The sequence below is a fragment of the Gobius niger genome (genome assembly GCF_951799975.1).
Source record: "Gobius niger genome assembly, chromosome: 13".
Lineage (NCBI taxonomy): Eukaryota > Metazoa > Chordata > Actinopteri > Gobiiformes > Gobiidae > Gobius > Gobius niger.
Window position 1 is genome coordinate 8,070,470 of NC_136864.1, and position 19,676 is coordinate 8,090,145.

The window sequence follows — 19,676 nt, forward strand, 5'->3', positions numbered from 1 at the left end:
AATGATCACAGAAAAAAAAAGAAAAAAAAAAAGGAAAATCTTCAAGTAGCAAATCAACAGGTAAAGAGTAATCTGCCGTTTTAGATACGCTCTGATATGTACATTGCAGGACCATATAGTGATTTTGGTGTATGTAGCGGCGCCCCCCTGTGGACCAAAGTGGGAAGGAGTGCGGCGCCGATGCTTCGCTGGCAAAGTAAAGTTGGCGTTTTTCTACAGCGGAGATTAAATAGTCTATGCTTATACATCATATACACACAGCCTACAGCAACTGCAAACAGGAGTGGACCGATGGCTTTTTCTTAAATAAAAACGCAGCTACAATTAACATTATTCTCATAAAATTGCATCAAAGTCATAGTAAGGCAGTGAAAGCGAAATAAAAAGAGAGAGAAGGCGGTTCCGCTCGTTTTCGGAACCACTTTTTTCTTTTTTTTTTCTCGTTTAAAAATCGTACAGTTTTGAGGAGGAGGATCGTTGCCGTGGTTTGGATAATGCAGCGTTTGTCCGTTTCATGCAAAGAGGGCTATTGTTTGATTTGTTTGCAGGAGGTGGTGGTGGATGTTTGGCGACGGGCGCAGGGGCTGCAGCTGTTGGAGAGGCCAGTCTTGTTGAGTCCCGGCGAAAGATGCACAGATTTAAGGTTTTTGTTTTAAAGTTGGCGGAGGACGGACAGACCACGGAGCGAGGGGTCACTCCTGGAAGAGCAGAAGAAACAAGAGTCAGAGGGATACAAATCATTTTTTGTATGGGCAGTGCTACAAATGCAATCAGCTTCCTTCAGACCTGGCATTAAACGGCTGCAACTACATTCATTTCTACGGCTCGGTTGAAACCTACACAGGCACGAGGAGATATTATGCAAACTCCATACACTATCACATGATATCTCGTCCTCATTTGTCCTCGTAAAACTTAGGTGCATTTGAGTTGGGACTTCAGAACGATCCCAGTTGTGTAAAGGCAAATTTAAAAGTTAATGTCCCTGCCTTATTAGACTACCAGTGGTTCTCAACAGGTGGGGACCCAAAAGCGGGTCACAGAACCATTTTCAGTGGGTTGCAGGCCTTTCCCTTTCAACAGATTTTTTTCTGAAACAGGATTGAAACACTTCCTAAGTCTGTTTAAAGCCCCCCCTAGAGGCCATAAGCGTCACTGCAGGTGTTGTAGCATGTTGCGTTTTTTTTTTACTCATTAATTGTCCATGAGAGTAAATACTACGCTGACAGAAAAGACAAAGGGAGAGATGGATACTATATATCCAATTACACAATGGAAATATTTTTTTTCACGCAAACCTGGCTGTAAATATAGTTTAAGTGGGGCTAGTCCGCAGTTAGCTTTGCCCGTTAGCAGGCTAGCGTCTTCTTCATGATTCTATTAGTGTGTATTGGGGCCTCCAAACCGGAGGCAGTCAAGGTCTGCAAGCACCCGGAAGCGGAAGTCGTGACGTGACACTAAACCAGTGGTTCTCAACCTGGGTGTCGGGATCCCCAAGGGGGTCACGAGACAAAATAGGGGGGTCACAAGAACATGTAGATGAAAAAAATCTGTATTTTATTATTATTTTATTGAAGAATGTGTGTGCGATTTTACCAAAGTGCTATTATTTGTTCTTAAAGGAGCTATACCTGATTGTACAAATAAACAGGGTCACTCAAGTTCAAATTGCTATTTCATTTTTAATTCAAACCCGGTTTCAAAACTGTCACTTCACTGTAAAAAATGCCTTCTACATTTTATGACTGTTTAAAAGGCTTTAAAACCAGTATTTTTTGGATAAATGTCTGCTTTTATCATATACTTAAGGACAAAACAAATTTTATTCCAATAACAGAAAATTAAAAAATCAAGGATAGCTCCTTTAAGTTGATTTATTTTATTGATTTGTTTTGGTCCCTTTGTTTTTGAAGAATTATAGGCTACTGTCCCCATTTCCTCTGGTGTGACCCGGACGGGGGTCACAAGCCCAATTAACTGTTATAATGGGGGTCGCAGCTCCAAAAGGTTGAGAACCACTGCACTAAACAAACATATAAACGTAATATTTACCAAAATCGGTACATCCGGGTTAGCGGAGATAAATGCTAACGCTGCAGCAGCTACGCTAACCCCAGAAGTATAAGTGACTTTAGTAAATAATACTTTTTTAGCAGTAGCTGCGGCATTTTTGGCTAATGAGTCTGAGAAATAAGTAGGTTCAGTAACTCTCCGTTGAGTTTCAGAAATATTGATAGTTTTAAAGAGTTTTTTAAACTTTTTTTTCTCGCATATTTGCCGCTCATATTTGCGGAAGTCGTGACGTCACACTTAACCCATAGCAGGTCTTGCAATGGCCGAAATGTCGCTTCTGTAAATAAAACCTTGTCAGAGTGCAAGACTTTATTTAGTGTTTGAAAAATACTTACACTAAACCTGTCAACATAGGTTTAAATCACTTTTTTAATGCCAGATCTGAAGAAAGACAACAACATCAAAGTCTAACATACTATAGATGCTCTTTACTTCATCCAAATTAGATGCACCCAGAATGATTAAGAAGTTATAATTGATCAACTCTTGCATAGAAAGTCATTTGAACACCGTGTATATGTAAGGAGGAAGTTTAATAACATTTAAATAAGGAATCAGAGTAAACCCATACGAGGGCTGCCATTCTTTGTGCATCTACAGTGGAAGAAAACAGCGGCATCTGAAGACACGAGGACAGCATTAGTCTGTGGTTAGTCCAGGCTCACAGTGATACAGCAAAGCCAGGCATTCCCACATGAACAGACATGCACCGCCCCCTCATCCCAAACGCCGCCGCCGCCGCTGCGCTTTGGGATCGCGTCAGTCAAAAAAGCTAATCGCCCAATTAGCTTCAGAGAAAAGACGAGAGCGAGAGGCAGAGGGAGGAGAGACAGGAGGGATATTTGAGAGTTTCCGAAAGATATTAAGAGCGGTAGAGACATGCTGTAGTCGTAATGGAATGAGCGGCTTCAAAAAGATCTGCACATTGAGCTGACAGAAGACAAGTCCAGACAAAGATGGCCGCCTCAGTGACGGAGCAAAACGGCGCCTGAAGGAAAGATCTCTCACTAAATACATAAAATACAGGTGCGGTAGGTTTAGGACACGCCTGTTTTGGGTGCTTCAGGTTGTAAACGCTGCTTTTAAATAGACTCATTGACGAATAAATGAGCTGAATGTGGTGTAATAGTAAACGAAGGCCAGGACAATTTAAGCCTCTCTTCAAAAGTTTGGGTTTTTATCTGAAGCTTGCCTTGTTTATTACTGGGGTCGACCAATATAGCGGGCCGATATTCGGGTATTTTTCAATTCGAATGCCGATTAAAGCTGATATCTAAAGAGCACAGTCAAAGCTTTAAAATGCCTGTTGGGAGAGTTTGTTAAAGGTGCATCATGCAACTTTTTATGTGTGGAAAAAAAAGTTGATATTAGTCCGTATTTGACCTTGTAGTCACCCAGTATATGTACGAGTGGTGAGCATGGCGCTTTTACTTTCTATCACAGTGGTCTCTACAACACTCCAGGATCATCTGTTTTGTATGTTTTCTGGTGAGAGGGTCTGTCAGTGGTGAAAACCTTCCAAACAATTGATCCTAGAGCGTCCAAGAGATCACTGTGATGCAAAGTAAAGACCACTCATGCAGCCACTGGGTCACTACAAGGTCACATTTTTTTCACATAAAAAGTTGCATAATGCACCTGTAAGTTTTTAAATTTTATGTGGCCGACTTTTGCTTATTATTTCAAAACCACAGGAGATAGAGACTTTTTTAGTTTTTGGAATCTGCTGATATTTGTCATTAAAGGGACTATACGGAGTTTTCCTCCCCCTACATGTTCCAGCCATGTCCTAATGTGTAGAATGAGCCCGGACCTGTTCACCACAACTGCCTCTAAAATCCTGCACTGTCACTCAAAAAGTTGTTAATTCGGGTCCGAAGTGCCGTCATGCACGAGCTTAATATAGAAGCTGCAGTTACACGTATGACCTGAGATGGCAGTAGTGAGTATAAAATGACTAACTTGGATCTAGCCCCTTTAAAGGAAAACTTACCCTCAAATACAATTTTTTTGCTGATAAACTGTATAAATGAGTGTCCAATGGTGTTCTCTACAGATCCTGGTCATATTTTTGCAATTTAGTTCAAATAAGTAAATATAATAATATAATATATAATAATAGATTTTTGAATATGGTCCCACACATGACCCCGGCCCCACCTCCAGCAATGAGAAGGGAGCGGGGGAGGGATAGGGCTGTTTACCTGTAAGGTGACCGGGGTCAATCACAGACCAATATCCCCCCCACACCCCTCCCCCCTGCACACTTCTAAGTCCTCCAGGAACGCCTCTAGGAATGCCTCTTTCTCCTGCTCTCAGGCTGAGGCTCTGGAAGGGGGGGTAAGTTTCCCTTTAAAACGAGCTCCCTCTGTAGTAATGACTAAACGGGAATGTTTTTAATAAATCAGGCCTGTGCCCCTAATAAACCCTTTACACTAGTTTTATATTTAATCTTTATCCCGGTCTCTCTGCACAACCTACGCTCCCAAGATTTCGGATAAATATGCAATGCCTCGATCCCAACAACTAGATCAGGATAGGATTTCCACTCCCAGCCTTTACATGCGCCGCACTCTGCACTACACTCAGCTGAGAGGTGATTAAAACACAGTTCTCATGCTGCAGATAATGCCGACAGGGCACATGACACAAATGCCTTTAAACGGCTCAGCATGTGACACTCGCAGATGCAGATGAGCGGTTCTGGGTCTAGCGTTTTAAATAGAGCGGAGCGATCGGGTTTCAGACTGAACACGTGGGTTACAGGAGCGGAGCCGGTTCTACCACGTCCGCACGGTCCAAGTCTGCAGGGCCTTTGTGCGATTCAATTATGTCATCGTTACTGCAACCCGAGCTGCCAAGACTGGTGTTACTATGACGTGACTCATACGGAAATCACACCTTCCAATGGTGCATAACAAGCAGAATTTAGACTTTCGGGGAGACACTGCAGGCAAAACACAATTATCTTACATTTTCTGGTTTGGGGACAAAACATGATCTAATCTACACAATGAGGTGTTAATTATTGCACTGATTCAATGTTTCGTCATGGATTTTTTTCATTGGAAGTTGTAAATTCAAGGGCAGTGCTTTTTTCTTACATTGTTGGAACGTGTCCACCTACAGGCTTGTATCAAAAATTTTGAAGGACATTTTTAATATCAAATTCCGAGCCTGAACTCCCCAAAACAACGTGAATGCTAGATTTTTTTTTTAATCAATCAAAAACTAAGGAAAGATGTAAAAAATCCCATTTGAGCAAATCTTTAAAGCAAAAATAAAGCCATGAATTTAAACCTGGCTTTATCCAGTACCAATATTTCACTGTCAAAATGAATAGCCACTTTTTCCAATTTGTTTTTCCAAAAGTCTTATTTTGTTATGAAAACTTCAAAGAGACTATACAGAGTTTAATGTTAAGTTTATTGTTAAAACTAAGTATTTTCCTCCCCCTACATGTTCCAGCCATGTCCTAAGATGTAGAATGAGCCCAGACATATTCATCACAACTGCCTCTAAAATCACTCAAAAAGTTGTTACTTTGGGTCCGAAGTGCCGTCATGCATGAGCTTAATATAGAAGCTGCAGTTACACGTATGACCTGAGGTGGCAGTAATGAGAATAAAATTGCCAACTTACATCTAGTCTCTTTAATAGAAAGAAAAGCTACATTACATTATGTCTTCATTTTGATGTGCTTCATCTGTCGCTCTATTGATCTTACCCAAATCTAAAAGCCTATTGGCCAGTGAAACGTCTCATTTGAAAGCTAAGACCTACAAAACTGAGTGCAACTTTTTTGTTTCGTTGTTGTGTTTACGTCTCTTTTTTTCGAAGATGTTTTTTGTCGTTTGTTGTTGCTTTCTTCATCGCTCTTTTCCCTCGCTTTTTGGCACATTTTTTCTTCATGTTTTTGTCGCTTTTTTCATTGTGTTATTGTTTCTTTTCCGGCTCGTTTTTTTGCTGGTTTGTCACTTCTTTTGTTTGTTTTCTTCCTCGGTTTTGTGGGGGTAAAGAAGTTGCCCCAAAAAAGCTAAATGTGACTGGAATAAGTATTATGTAGTATTCAATAAAGATAAACCTGGAATGATTATACCACAAGTGGACTAAAAATATTGTAGAAATGATTACTGCGACTACTGATGCTATGATTGTACGGTATCTGGATTATTTCTCTTTGTGTTATTTAACAAGGAAAGTAATATTTAAATTTCTGGTTCGTTGAGCTGGGCATTTATCAAAGTAGGCCGCCGACTGGGTGAAGAGGATTATGCTTCCTCTGTCCAGCAGGGGGCAGGTGCAGCGCGTCTCACTTTAAGCTGTGTCATTACTGTCTGAGGCCGTAATATCCGGTCTGTAGCGCGCCCTGACTGACCGGGACTGAATCACGTTTCTCTCGACTCCTTTAATCCCTGACTCCTGAGCTGTAAGACCTCGCTCGGACAGAAGGAGGAAAGCTGCTCCCGTTTCCTTTGAGGAGGCGAGTTTAGAGAAACGGGAGGAGACCTTGTCCTGGGGGTTAAGTGGACGCTGTGTTGTTAGTAGTGAGAGGTTTGAACAGAGCAAGGGCTGATGGGAAAGCAGCATGCCCGAGAATGACAGCAGCTAGATTTCAGTGTTCAGACTGCACATGCACATGGATATTTTTAAGAGCGTTCTCCCTTTGCTTAGTGTAGAAGCATTTATTTCAAGCTAAAACTTTGATAGAACAGTCCTGCAATTGACCAATGATCTGACCTAGACCTTCTGCATTTTAATCATCATCATTTTTACACAAGAACACTGGAAAACATAATAGTCCTACATAAGAAAATGACATAAACGTGCTTAAATTAAGATAATCTATGTTAATTTGGAGTAGATTTGGACTTTAAGATTCGCCAATGGAAAGAGAGTGTTTTTTGGTCTCATTTCATTAATTAATTTTGACATCAACAAAAATGTCGTTTAATTTTAGTCTAGTGTTAGTCGACTAAACATTTATAGTATTCATTATAATCATATATTATCAAGGTCCTCTGTTTTATGGAGCTTCTCCCACCAGTGTCAATTTCGTCGAAATATTATCTTAAAATATTAAAATCATCCAAACTTCTATTGAAAGTCTGAAAGAGCCTCAGATCATGTAAATTCACTGCCAAAGGAGCAGCTCCTATATTATAAATGCAAAGTGGACTAAATTTGTTTTAAATTTGGTGCAATTTTAGTCGACTAAAACTAGACTAAAATTGAAGATATTTTTTGGACTAATTCTCGACTAAAATTGTATTACATTTTCATCAAAAGACTAAGACTAAAACTGAATTAAAACATGTTGTCAAAATGACTTCATGTCTTACTGCCCACATGAACAAAGCTCAGAGCTGTTCCTTTGTCAGTGAGTTGTAAATCAAGAGGCTCTTTCAGACTGTCATTGGAAGTTTGGATGATTTTAGTCTCTTCTTTTCATTTTGTCTTATTTTAATCGATCTGGACATTTTAGTCATAGTTTAAGTCTCATAAAAAAAACTTTTAATTTAGTTTCAGTCCAAATTTAGTCAGCCAGAATATTAATTTAAATCATGACTAGTCGATGAAATGAACACTGATTTATTTAAAGCTGCACTATGCAACTTTTGAAGTACAAAAAAAGTTGATATTTGTGCGTTTGACCTTTCAGTGATCCAGAGGCCCTATGGGTGGTTAGCTTAGCGCTTTAACTTTCCATCCCCGTGGCTCCTATGTTGCTTCAGGATCAATTTTATTTCAGGTTTTTCAGGGTTTCCGTTAAATTTTTGGAATGGAATGTACATGTAACCATGGAAACGGTTCAATCAGCAACGAACACCTAAAAAAAACAATTGATCCTGGAGTGTCATCGGGATGGTAAGTAAAGGTGCTGTCCTCTGGGTCACTGAAAGGTCAAATACAGATTAATATCAACTTTTTTCTTTAAAATAAAAAGTTACATAGTGCACCTTTAAGCATCAGGAGAAATTATGCTTGTTCCATTGTTCTATTTCAACACAGTCCAAAAATCAGCACTAATTTTAAAATTCAAGCACTTTTCAAGCCCTTTATCTGACAGAAGACGGTATTTCAAAACCTACTGTGATTTTTCTCAATAATAAATTTAATTATTTGACCTTAATTAAGAAATATGTACAGTTTTAATCATCCTTGTCTTGTCTAAAGCTTGTTTTTAAAATAAAATTGACCTAATTTGAGGTTAGACATTGACCAACATAATGTAAGTGTGATTTATTTCCTCCCAATTTAACCAACATTATTTCACAAACACATGTCATACTCTTTTCATTTATCACTGTGGTTCTATCAACTTTATTTAATAGAACTTATCAATAGAACAGCCAGTAACATTTGACAGTGGCTTTAATAGGTGAACTCATATCCCTCCACCAAGAAAAAGTAGTTCCTGTCGAGTACTACCACAGCAATAAAGGACATGAATATGATTAATATGATAAATGAATAATAATAAAAAAGTATCTCTATTACGTTCTCCCCTTTATCTGTAATATTGCATTTTACTGGAGTTTAAAAAGTAAAAATATCCATGTGCGTGTAAAGCTCAGTCTAAAGCACGCGGGTTCAGAGTGAAGGGCCTTGACACCAGGACTGGACCAGGACTGGACTGTGGGACTTACCTGTGTCAGTCCTCTCCTTCCTCTGGGGTGATCTCTGTCTCTTTATGGACCACTACTTTGGTCACTGACATGTCTGGGTGCTGCTCTTTGGCCTCCTTTATGGCTTGGGCCAGTGCCTAATGTGGGCGGGTGCAGTACCAGCAGGGACCACCAGGGGGAGACACATACAATGGGGAAAGAGGGCAGGAGGCATGGTTGGGTTTAAAGTCAATAAAGAAAAAAAGAGGGAAGCTGGTATTACAGTGATGTTTTACAATAACAGCTGAACTAAAAATGTGTTTACCCTGACACATCAAAGGACTGTGTCTACGGGGGCGGCTGCTTTTCAACACAATTTGAATGGAAATTATAGTAGTCAAATATTTCTAATCACCTCGTCGTGGTCGATGTCGGCGTCTCCTGTGATTACGATTCTTTTCTCAATCCTTGTCTCTGAAATTCCTCCTTTCACCATCTGAAATATAAAAAGGCAGATGAATATACGGCAAAAAACTAGCGATGGGCAAGAAAACCCAGAGGTCCAGAGCTTGTATCGCTCTTCCTGAAGCAGATTGCTTCAAAGCACTGCCCCAGGAAGACGAGCAACCACTTTGCGGGATCCTAGTAAAGAATAAAGAAAAAAGAATAAAGCTGGTCACGTGACTTAAGTGTCAGATGTCTTGAAAAGTGTTCTGCGAGTCTGGCTCAGAATGTTTTAGTGTGTTGCCTCGACAACTTTGAGCAGCGAGGCGCTAAACCATCTATGTTTTCGGCAGGGGCGGATCTAGAGGCAGCTGCCACCCCGAGCAAAGGTCTTGCCACCCCATTGTCATGTGATGTCTCACATCTGCTCTAGAAGCTACTTGGATGCTTACAGAGGCTCACTGTCAGGTCTTACTTAACAACTTTAGAGCTAAATAAAGAGCCAGGTGGAACTCCTGTGGCTTCAAAGATTATTATTAGTTTGAATTGTACCTGAGTTAGAAACCCCCCACTTATATTATGAACAATGCTACTATTTGTGTTTCATTTTGGGAAGGCTCAGCCAGCATATAAATGGAAAAATTGCCTTGCGATCAAGCAAAACGTGCGTACCCCTGCTATAAACATTCAATATTGTAAAATGTGTTGCCACCCCAGAAATCCCTGACACCTGCTTGCCACCCCGTGATTTTTTTCTAGATCCGCCCCTGGTTTTCTGGTCCACACTTTGGCGATATAAACCATAAGTAAATGTGCTGTAGATCACTCTCCTTATGGGGTGATCTACAGCACAGCAGTAAATAGACTGAATGAAATAAATAAGATTTCGCATCGATGTCCGACGTCCGTAGAACAGAACTACATTATAAAATGAAAATGTACTCGTTTATTGGCCTATGATTGGTCTGATCATCAACAGCAAAATCCGGCTGTTGTGCAAATTATGTAAACGCCACACGCCTGTTTGAAACTTCTATTGCTCACATCGATTTGATCGCGTTGTCGCAATAATAAAGTTTGTCCACAAGAGGTCAGTGTTCACACAGAATGAAGCAGCTCTGAGAATCTGAATCTTTACAGACTGTTTACCAGGAAAGTGTTACAAGGCCCATCAGGAACAAAAACAAGTCCTTGATCATATGACCAAAAACATTCAGTATAAATCTGGTAAATGTCAGATTGATATTATAGTGCAAACAGCATTCGCGCAGTAATATGAATATGTTTAAATCATACGTGAAAAGAATGGACTTTCAGCAAGTCTCAAAAAGTAGCGCTAAAGCAATTCAATATGTTATTATAGTTTGTAAATGTGTAGCAGCACCACATGGTTTTCTTCATGGCTGTAGTGTTTTCAGTTTCAGTGCTCACTACAATCCTGCCACCTGATCGGCCCGAACCATCGGCAGATGGAAGATGGATTTTATGAGATTGAAATTCAGATCTAACTACAATCCAGTTTGTGAAGCACCAAGGATAATAGTAAGGTATTCAAAGACGATTTAAGACTCTCTAATCTTTACATTGCACAACTGGTAGGTCTTTAAACAACATGAAAAGCCGGTACTCAGCCATTTTTAGTGATGCAACTTTAGTTTGCTGAGCGCCTTTTACTGATTGCACAGATCTGTTGCAATATTGGCACATACTATCCATATAACGAGAGCCACAATAACTTCTTTTAGACTGAGATTTACAGTGCAAAAGTTCAGGTTTAGTAAAATGTCACAATAATATCGTCCTCATATCGCGCGCGTGACGTGTTTTCAGGCCGTTGGGGAGGGGTCGACCTTCGCTCTAAAACGACCCCTGACCTTCGTGATGTGAGTAGTCGTCGTGGTGCTGGTGGTTTCCGAGGTGATGGTCTGGGCGCTTAGCAACACTCCAGGGTCTGCGTCACCGTTCGTCTCCCCCTGCGGCGAACAACACGAGAGGCCATCTTTTATGACAAAGATGTATCGATAATGTCTGTGCAAATTAAGGCGAGACGCTTGATAGGACAAATAATAAAGACATGTCCATTTGCAGCTTTTCATGTAGACACAAAAGTCCTAATCGTCTTAATAAAGAACCAGCCTGAAGTGCCTCGGACTTTCAGTTTCTGTTTTTACTGGAAAAAGAAACAAAAACAAACATAGCCAAAAAAACAAATCACATAAGAGCCTAAACCTGTGCAAAAGCTCTGTTTTAGTCTTGATTTTCCTAATTTAGTCCACTTTTAGGCCACCGTTTTTCCATATTGAGATATGTTCTTAGATATTAGCTGTTGTTAGCATTTGGCCTCTCCCAATGTATTCCTATGGCTCCAAACGGGGGTGAAGTCAGAAGCTACCACACTCTTCCACGGGCACAAAGACCAGACAGGTACGTATCAACTCGTCTAAGCTCAGGTAAGAACATATCACAGTATGGAAGAACTGTGTGCCCTCAGTCATGCAAAAAGACCAAAGATGTTGCTAGCATGTGGCCTCTCCCAGCATATTCCTATAGCTCCAAACGGGGTGACGCACAAAGACCACACAGGTACATATCAATTTGCCTAAGCTCAGTTAAGAACATATCTCAGTATGTAAAAATGGCCTGTTCATTTAACCAGTGCATATAGGATAGGATAAGTATTGTATGTATGTTGAAATATCTTCACAATCACAATATTCTGTCGTCAAATTTCCCACGTTTTTCTCAAATTGTGCAGTCCTTGCCAAAAAAGATGTCGACACGTTTCTACATGCATTAGTTGCAACTTTGTTCTGTCAAAATAAGGCATTTTCTGTGTAAAAATCACAAAAAACTGCCATTTCTGGAGATGTCTGAATAATGGATAGACCCTGGTTTGATTTGTGTATTAGCTTTTTGGAATATCTTACAGTAAACTTGTGTTGGACGCTGCTAATTTAAGTGGAAATGTTACTGATACTGTGAGAAAAATGCATTTTGAGGGAAAGAGCCTTGTTGAAGCTAGGATTTCCAATGTAGAGATGTGGGAAATAACGTAGAGTCAGAGCAATTAAAAACCATCACAAACAATTCATCTGTTTCCAAGTGTAAATTTACTCGTCAAATCAGTGAAATGCCCTAAAAATACAAAGTTGAAGCTTTGTCTACTATGTTAATGAAGATTCACATTCTACACACCTATTTGCAAAAGAGGATTAAGTTCAAGAACGCCCTATTACTGCTGTTCTCTATAGCCATCTTCATATAAATCATCAGTAAATAGACATTATCCCAGTGGAAATCTCACCTCAGCAGCTTCGTAAGTGATGGTTTTCGTCTCTGTGTGGACCACTGGAGGCATGTCTTTGGAGCCCACGTCATTCTCAACGGTCTAAAACAAGATTGAGAACATTTATTATTTGAAATACGAGAACGAGTCACGAAACTAAAGGTGTGATGTGTAATCTTAGCAGCAATATATATCATAATGCTCTTTCGCCCTCTGAGCATTGTCGGGCGCCCAGTAGGAGCATAGCTGCGTGATATTTTGCTTACTCGAAGCTCACTAAGAAGAAAACTAATTTTGTTCATGAATTCCCTGATCCCTTAAGTAATAAACGCGGTATATACACAAGGAGGAATTAAGTTTGTTCACTCTGCGCGGTGTCTGGAATTAAATTGTACACATCCATACCTGCGTAATTGGTAAGGCATAGAGCAGTGGGTCTCAAACCTTTCAAACATCATGAAAACTTTCATCTAGCCCTGATGCTACTTGAAAAGTCAGACAAATTTGGACTAATCCGGGTCTAAAAAGGGTTTAAAATAGACAAAATCTCCTCACATTGTGCAGTCCTGGCCAATAAATAAACACATTTCTACAAATAGCGTCAATTGAAGTGCCTTTAAACTCGTGAAAAACATGCAGCCAGTCATGCATTAGAGCCAGTCCCTGTTCCAGTGAGGGGAGGAAACACCTCGGATGCAAATCACAAGGTTTTGATCAAGAGTGTCCCACGTCATCGCTGCCCTCAAGTGTCCGCCCCCGGAAAATGTGAAATTAGGGAGGTTTCCGGCACGACATTCTCCATTGATTAATAGTGGATAGTGTGTCATCAGGAGGAGAAAGTGCAGGTTACAGGGGGCGAGGCTGGACGGACACCAAAAAGGTTACCTCACGTGGGGCTTGGTCTGACTGGATTCCCTGGTCTGGTTGATCCGTTTGCGAATCTTCAACGTGAGCCACAACATCTTCGTTTGCATCAGAAGTGTCCAAATTTAGCATTTTTGTATCCCCTTCAGATTCTTCTTCATGCTGTATGTTTATATGCTTTTCAGACTCTTCTTGATGTACTGTTGAATCACTTTCTGGCTCTTCTAGCTGGGCTTTTGTATTCTTTTCAGCCTCTTCTTGCTGCAGCACCTTTGTATCCCTTTCAGACTCATCTACCTGCACTTTTGTTTCCCTTTTGGACTCTTCCTGAACTTCTGAATCACTTTCAGACTCTTCTTGCCGCACTTCTGAATCACTGTTTGACTCTTCTTCTCGCCGTGCTTCTGTATGGCTTTCAGACTCTTCTTGCTGCACTTCTGAATCACTGTCTGACTCTTCTTCTCGTCGTGCTTCTGTATGGCTTTTAGACTCTTCTTGCTGCACTTTTGTATCACTTACTGACTCTTCTTGCTCTGCATCTGTATGGCTTTGAGACTCTTCTTGATGCACTTTTGTATGGCTTTCAGACTCTTCTTGCTCTGCTTTTGTATCCCTTTTAGACACTTCTTCGTGCTGCACTTTTGTGTCACTTTCAAACCCTTCTCCCTGTATTTTTGTATCCCTTTCAGACACTTCTAGCTGAACATTTGTATCCCTTTCAGACTCTAATTCTTGCAGCACTTTTATATCCCTTTCAGACTCTTCTTCTCGAACTTTTGTATGGCTTTCAGACTCTTCTTGCTCTGCTATTGTATCCCTGTTAGGTACTTCTTCTTGCTGAACTTTTAAAGCACTTTCAGACTCTTCTTCATGCTGCACTTCTCTATCCCTTTCAAACTCGTCTGGCTGCACTTTTACATCACTTTCAGTCTCTTCTTGCTGGACTTTTCCATCCCTTTCAGACTCTTCTTGCTGAACTTTTGTATCACTTTCAGACTCTTCTTCTTGCTGCACATTTCTGTCCCTTTCAGACTCTTCTTGCTGAACTTTTAAAGCACTTTCAGACTCTTCTTCTTGCTGCACATTTCTGTCCCTTTCAAACTCTTCTTGCTGAACTTTTAAAGCACTTTCGGACTCTTCTTGCTGCAGCACTTTTGTATCCCTTTCAGACTCTTCTAACTTCACATTTGTATTCCTTTCAGACTCTTCTTGTTGTGCTTTTGTATCTCTTTCAGATTCTTCTCCTCCCTGTACTTTTCTTTGGCTTTCAGACTGTTCTTGCTCTGCTTTTGTATCCCTTTCAAACTCGTCTTCTCCCTGTACTTTTGTATGGCTTTCAGACTTTTCTTGCTCTGCTTTTGTATCCCTTACAAACTCTTCTAGCTGCATGTTTGTATTCCTTTCAGACTCTTCTGGTTGCTCTTTTGTATCTCTTTCAAACTCGTCTTCTCCCTGTACTTTTGTATCCCTTTCAGACCCTTCTACATGCACTTTTGAAGCAGTTTCAGACTCTTCTTGCTGCACTTTTGAATACCTTTCAGATTCTTCTTCTCCCTGTACTTTTGTAGGGCTGTCAAACTCTTCTTGCTCTGCTTTTGTATAGCTTTCAGACTCCTCTTCTTGCTGTATGTTTGTATCGCTTTCAGACTCTTCTTGCTGGTCGAGTTCATCCTCCAAGCTGTCGGGTAGTAATCTGTGGTATTTTTCTTTTTCGTAGGGAGACGCCTTTGACACATTTGGGCTTTCGACATCTCTCAAATCTTCCGCACAACTTCCTCCCTCGGAATGGATCTCAGCTTCATTAAAATAAGTCACTACATCCGAAAATTGCACCCTCTTTTCAGATCCCTCAAAACTTTTACTTGTATGTGTTGTAACTGCATAACAATTCCTTTTAGCTTGACAGGAAATGCCTTTCTTAAGGTGCACTTTCTCCTCAATTCTAGCTGGTGTTACTGTGAATCGAAATCCGTCATTTTCATTGGTCAGAACCTCTTCTTCCAAATCTTCATCCACAACAACGTTCTCATTTTGTCTCTCAGCTTTTGCAGTCAAACATGATTCTTCTATCATATTTTCACTAAAAGACAGGCTTGTAATTTGCTGTTTTTGCGGGCATTCCTCAATAGATGGGGAATTGCATAAGTTGTAGGAGCTTGTTGTGTCTTCAGCTTTAGCCGTAACCTCTATTTTGCCAATTCCCTTTTGCACATGGTCTAAATCGGAAGCTTGGATATTCACCGTTGGGGTTGTGGACTCTGGTTTAGACTCTGTTGCGACCGCTGTCTCCTCTTCTACAACAGGTGAGGCCTGCAAAAAAGTTTACAAGGTTAGACAAGTGTTACGTTGATGTTTAATAGAATGGCTACACAGAAGGGTTGGGGGGTTTGGGTGGAAATAATCCTCATGGCTATTGGCGAGATAAACTATGGTCTACTGTGGTTCTCAACTGACAAGCCGTGGAGGGCTGCAAAGTTTATCCATGTTGAATCGCAATTGAGGTTTTGACTACTGCAATAGCCTAACCTCAAGAAGGTGAGTTAGTTTTTGGTTGAGATCATTAAGGTGGCCAAAGAATAAGGATAGAGTCAGCTGATGATACTGAATGAACAGGTTATTCCATTTTTGGATTTTGGCGCGGCTTATACCAAGATGACAATGCCAGGATTCATTAGGCTCAAATTGTAAATGCGAGGTTCAGGGAGGGATTCAGATCAATTTATCAATTACCATTTTTAGCAAAGGCCAAGAAAATCGCACTGAAAATGGTTTCACGACCCACTTTTGTGCGCTATCCTAGTGTTCCCCAACCAGGGGTATGATCTTGGGGAACTTATAAGCACTTTGCAGGGGGTACTTGGAATTGCCTTATATTTAAAAAATAGGTGGACTTCAGTACAATTTCAACATTACTTTCAAAGAAAAGTTAGTTTTAATAATGTTTTTCAGTAAAAGCTTTGACTTTTAGAGTATTTTAGCTATATTTTGAACAAAACATTCTCCTAAATACTTAAAAAAAATTGGCAGGATCCTCGAGTTAGGGGGTACATGGAGTATAAATTAATTCTTCCAAGGGCTCAAAAAGGTTGGGAACCACTGCCTACCAATTGAGAAACCACTACAATATATAAGAATAGACAATACTATGAATGACTGAAGTACACAGACAACCATTGACCTTTGACAATTTTGAATCACTAACACTTCATGAAATTCTATTGTCTGTACCATCTCTGTGGCATGTTGTAAAAAAAAACATATCTCATTATGTATCTGAAACCACATTCAGCTCAACTATTCCAAAGTAATGTTATGCTTTAGTTCAATATTGCACTTTGGTAGATTGCGTAGTCCGCTAATTAACAGTCGGTGCGTAAAGTACAGTTTAGAGGGCAGACTGAAGCCTGAGACACAATAGACAAAACAAGAAGAAAAGTCACCTTTGTAGTAGCAGAAACAATTCCCAGAGTGGACTGACGCGAGAGAGAAAGAGAGAAGGACAGGGGACATTGAGATGTACAATTAGAACAAGTACGCAATCAACACAAGCAATAACAGGCTGAAATATTAGACGGTAAGCCGGGAGGAGCAAAGGAGAATTAAGTGAGTCAAGGGTAAAAGTTAATTCGAAATCTTGCTTTAGTTTTATCATATACATGGGTTTCCAATGACATCACGCATAGCTCCAGCGGCCATTTTGAACACTGAAGTACATGCAGTACCACAACAGGTAGCAATATCTCTACAAGATTTACTAAAGATCTTCTTCACTCCTCAGACTAAATTAACACATCAAAGAGGAAACAGAAAGCCTTTCTCTGTGATTTTTACAGTTGTCATGTCAACAGAGTCTCAGCCTGAGTCAGTGTTTACGCTGCTCAAGACGTTAGCATGCTACCGGTTAGCAACTGTCATCAATCAACTGGCAAAAACACATGTGTGGCTCACAGCTATGACACTGAAGAAATACTACAGTAACAGCTCAGCTCTGACCTCTGTTGTATTCAGAGAGAGGCTGGTGTTGAAGCTAAATGCTAACCGGTAGCATGCTAACATCTTAAACACTGACTCACTGGTTTCTTCACATAAACGTCTCTGGGGCCGTGTTTTAACCGTTTTCTTCTTGAGCAATGATTACATGAGCACAATGAGTACACAAAAATGCCACAGTTTTCATTTACTTTCATCCTGAGTAGAGATATTGTTACATGTTGTAGTACTGCATAATTGTACATCGGTATTCAAAATGGCCGCCATAACAACAAAAGTCACATGATTGAAAAGCATGTATTACTCTACTCATATGTCATTTTGTTTGCCGTGATTTGATTGATATAAAAAAAGTTCCTTTTTAGCCCATAGCGTGCAACCGCCAAGTCACTCACTTCTCCTTTCGGTGAATTGTATGGAATACCACTGTTTTTGGTTGGACGTTACAATGAAATAAACTCCAAAGGAAGCAATTATTACATTGTTTTTCTCCACTAGAATTGTCCTAGAACAGATCGCTCATTGCAAAGAGTGGAAAGACATATATGTATTATCAGGTAGAGCCATACAATGTTGCTTGAAAATGTAGCAGGGAAAAGCTGTCACTTTGAAAGCGCTGAAAAGCAAAGTGAAGCTGCTGAGCGTATATCAGGACAAAGCAAAGCAAACACTATTTCTTTCCTCATCAGTCACTGCTAAGGGAAGGGGAGCGGCTTCGGAATTCAAACAAACATTATTGCATTGTTTTCTTACTTTTAAATGAAATGCCCAGTTTGGTTGCAAGACAAACGGGCTTACAGGCCGTGGCTCTGGCGTTAATAGTTTGTTATTTGTAGGGATGTAACAAAATTGGCAATATCTAAAGTGTCACAACATTGGCATGAACTTACATTGGCTGCCCTGCGAGGCGACTGTTGTTTTATTGGGCTTTACAAAAACAAATTGAGTACACGAATGATGATATACAAAGCAATAAAGAGCTTTGGGGTTAATACAATGACCATGATCCGAAGTGCCCCAATCAATAGGTTGGCATTTAAAGAGCACAAATAGTTTTTTCGACAATTCTGTGAGGCTTTCCATACAGAACATCGATATAAATAGTATAATTGAATTTAAATACACAGTTGTTTTGATTTTGTTACATCCCCAGTATTAGCCATGCATGTTGTTGCCATTATTGCTGCGGTTAGACTTTGTTTCGGCTCGGCTGTTGCAAGAGGGAGGCAATGGGAGGTAGTGGAGACGAGAAAGAAGCCATTTTGGATTATTTTAGCTTCTATATTTATTTTTACAATACCACAGCTAAAGTTGTCGCGATTTGATTCAGGCTGGACACCTCCTCCTCTTGAACATCGAAAGTAAAGCTGTCGGAGGTCTCTGACTTTGTCTCTTGGTCGTCCGTTTGGTCGCCCTTCGCCTCTTCGTCTGTTGTCCGGGCAACGAAATCCATTTCTGCAGCCTTAGCGTCATCCCCCTGCTCTGTCGTTGTTGTTGTAGTAAGAACTTCCTCCTCCCTTGTCGCAGCAACAACATCCTTGGTGATCAAGGCAACAGCGTCTTCTTCCTTGACCTCCTCGGTTATCCAAAACGCCATCGCTTTTTTAGGAGAGTCAATGCTTCTAAAGTCATTCATCACTGTCTCGATCTCCATTTTCGGGCTTTGCAGCTTCATAATGATGTCATCTGTCCCGATATAAATCTCTTCTTCGATAGTTTTTGCCAAGTTTTCCTCAACAGAGACCCCTCCAGATGGGATTTTCCCATTCATAACTGCCTCCTCGCCGGTTTTCTCGTCTTTGAGTATTATGAGCATGCCCTTCTTGTCGATTATGGCTTGGGACACCTCCTGCCGGACCGCCCCGGGGCTGACCCTGAACATCGACCTCTCCGAAGCCTCGTCCTGCGAATCCGGGGTCTTCTGCACCGCCTCCCTCAGCGTCCCGTCCAGGAAGACGTCGTCGTCCAAGGTGTTGGACAGACTGATGCCGTGGGGGCCCGACGAGGTCTGGCCGTCCGTGAGCAAACTGTCCGCGACGTATTTGATCACAAAACCTGCCGCCTACAAAGACACTGCGCTTATAGATGGGAAACTGGTGGACAAAAGTTAAAGAGGCACAAGGCGAGCGGAAGAAAGAGAGGACACACAGACATACAGAACAAAGACAAGGACACGAGATATTGACCAAACACGAGCTTGGGAATGTGCTTATAGTAGCGCATGACGTTGATAGAGAGGAGTGGGAGCGAGATAGGCAAATCTAAATGTATGAGAAGAAATACAAAATATAGTACGAAACTGGAGCCTTGTTTGGGTCCCGGTATAGTAGTTTTAAGTCTTGGTTTGAGACAATTTGCTGGGAAAGCCCCAAACAAACACATTTCTTGTGAGTTCCGTCATAATGAGTAGC

General features: G+C 40.7%; 1 protein-coding gene across 4 annotated transcripts in view; it reads right to left on the reverse strand.

The window, feature by feature from the left end:
• Positions 1–644: 644 nt before the first annotated feature.
• epb41l3b (erythrocyte membrane protein band 4.1-like 3b) overlaps positions 645–19,676 on the reverse strand; it is a gene marked incomplete at its 5' end in the record, with an annotated part of 57,690 nt that continues 38,658 nt past the window's right edge. For 3 of the 4 annotated variants that reach the window (XM_079569684.1, XM_079569685.1, XM_079569683.1), the window contains 8 exons: positions 645–698; positions 8,724–8,839; positions 9,097–9,177; positions 11,000–11,098; positions 12,430–12,513; positions 15,517–15,585; positions 16,716–16,748; positions 18,566–19,327. In XM_079569684.1, coding sequence (XP_079425810.1) covers positions 8,729–8,839; positions 9,097–9,177; positions 11,000–11,098; positions 12,430–12,513; positions 15,517–15,585; positions 16,716–16,748; positions 18,566–19,327 — 1,239 coding nt within the window. In that variant the 3' untranslated portion in view covers positions 645–698; positions 8,724–8,728. The remainder of the gene's footprint in view (positions 699–8,723; positions 8,840–9,096; positions 9,178–10,999; positions 11,099–12,429; positions 12,514–15,516; positions 15,586–16,715; positions 16,749–18,565; positions 19,328–19,676) is intronic. The other variant, XM_079569686.1, reaches the window with a different exon arrangement.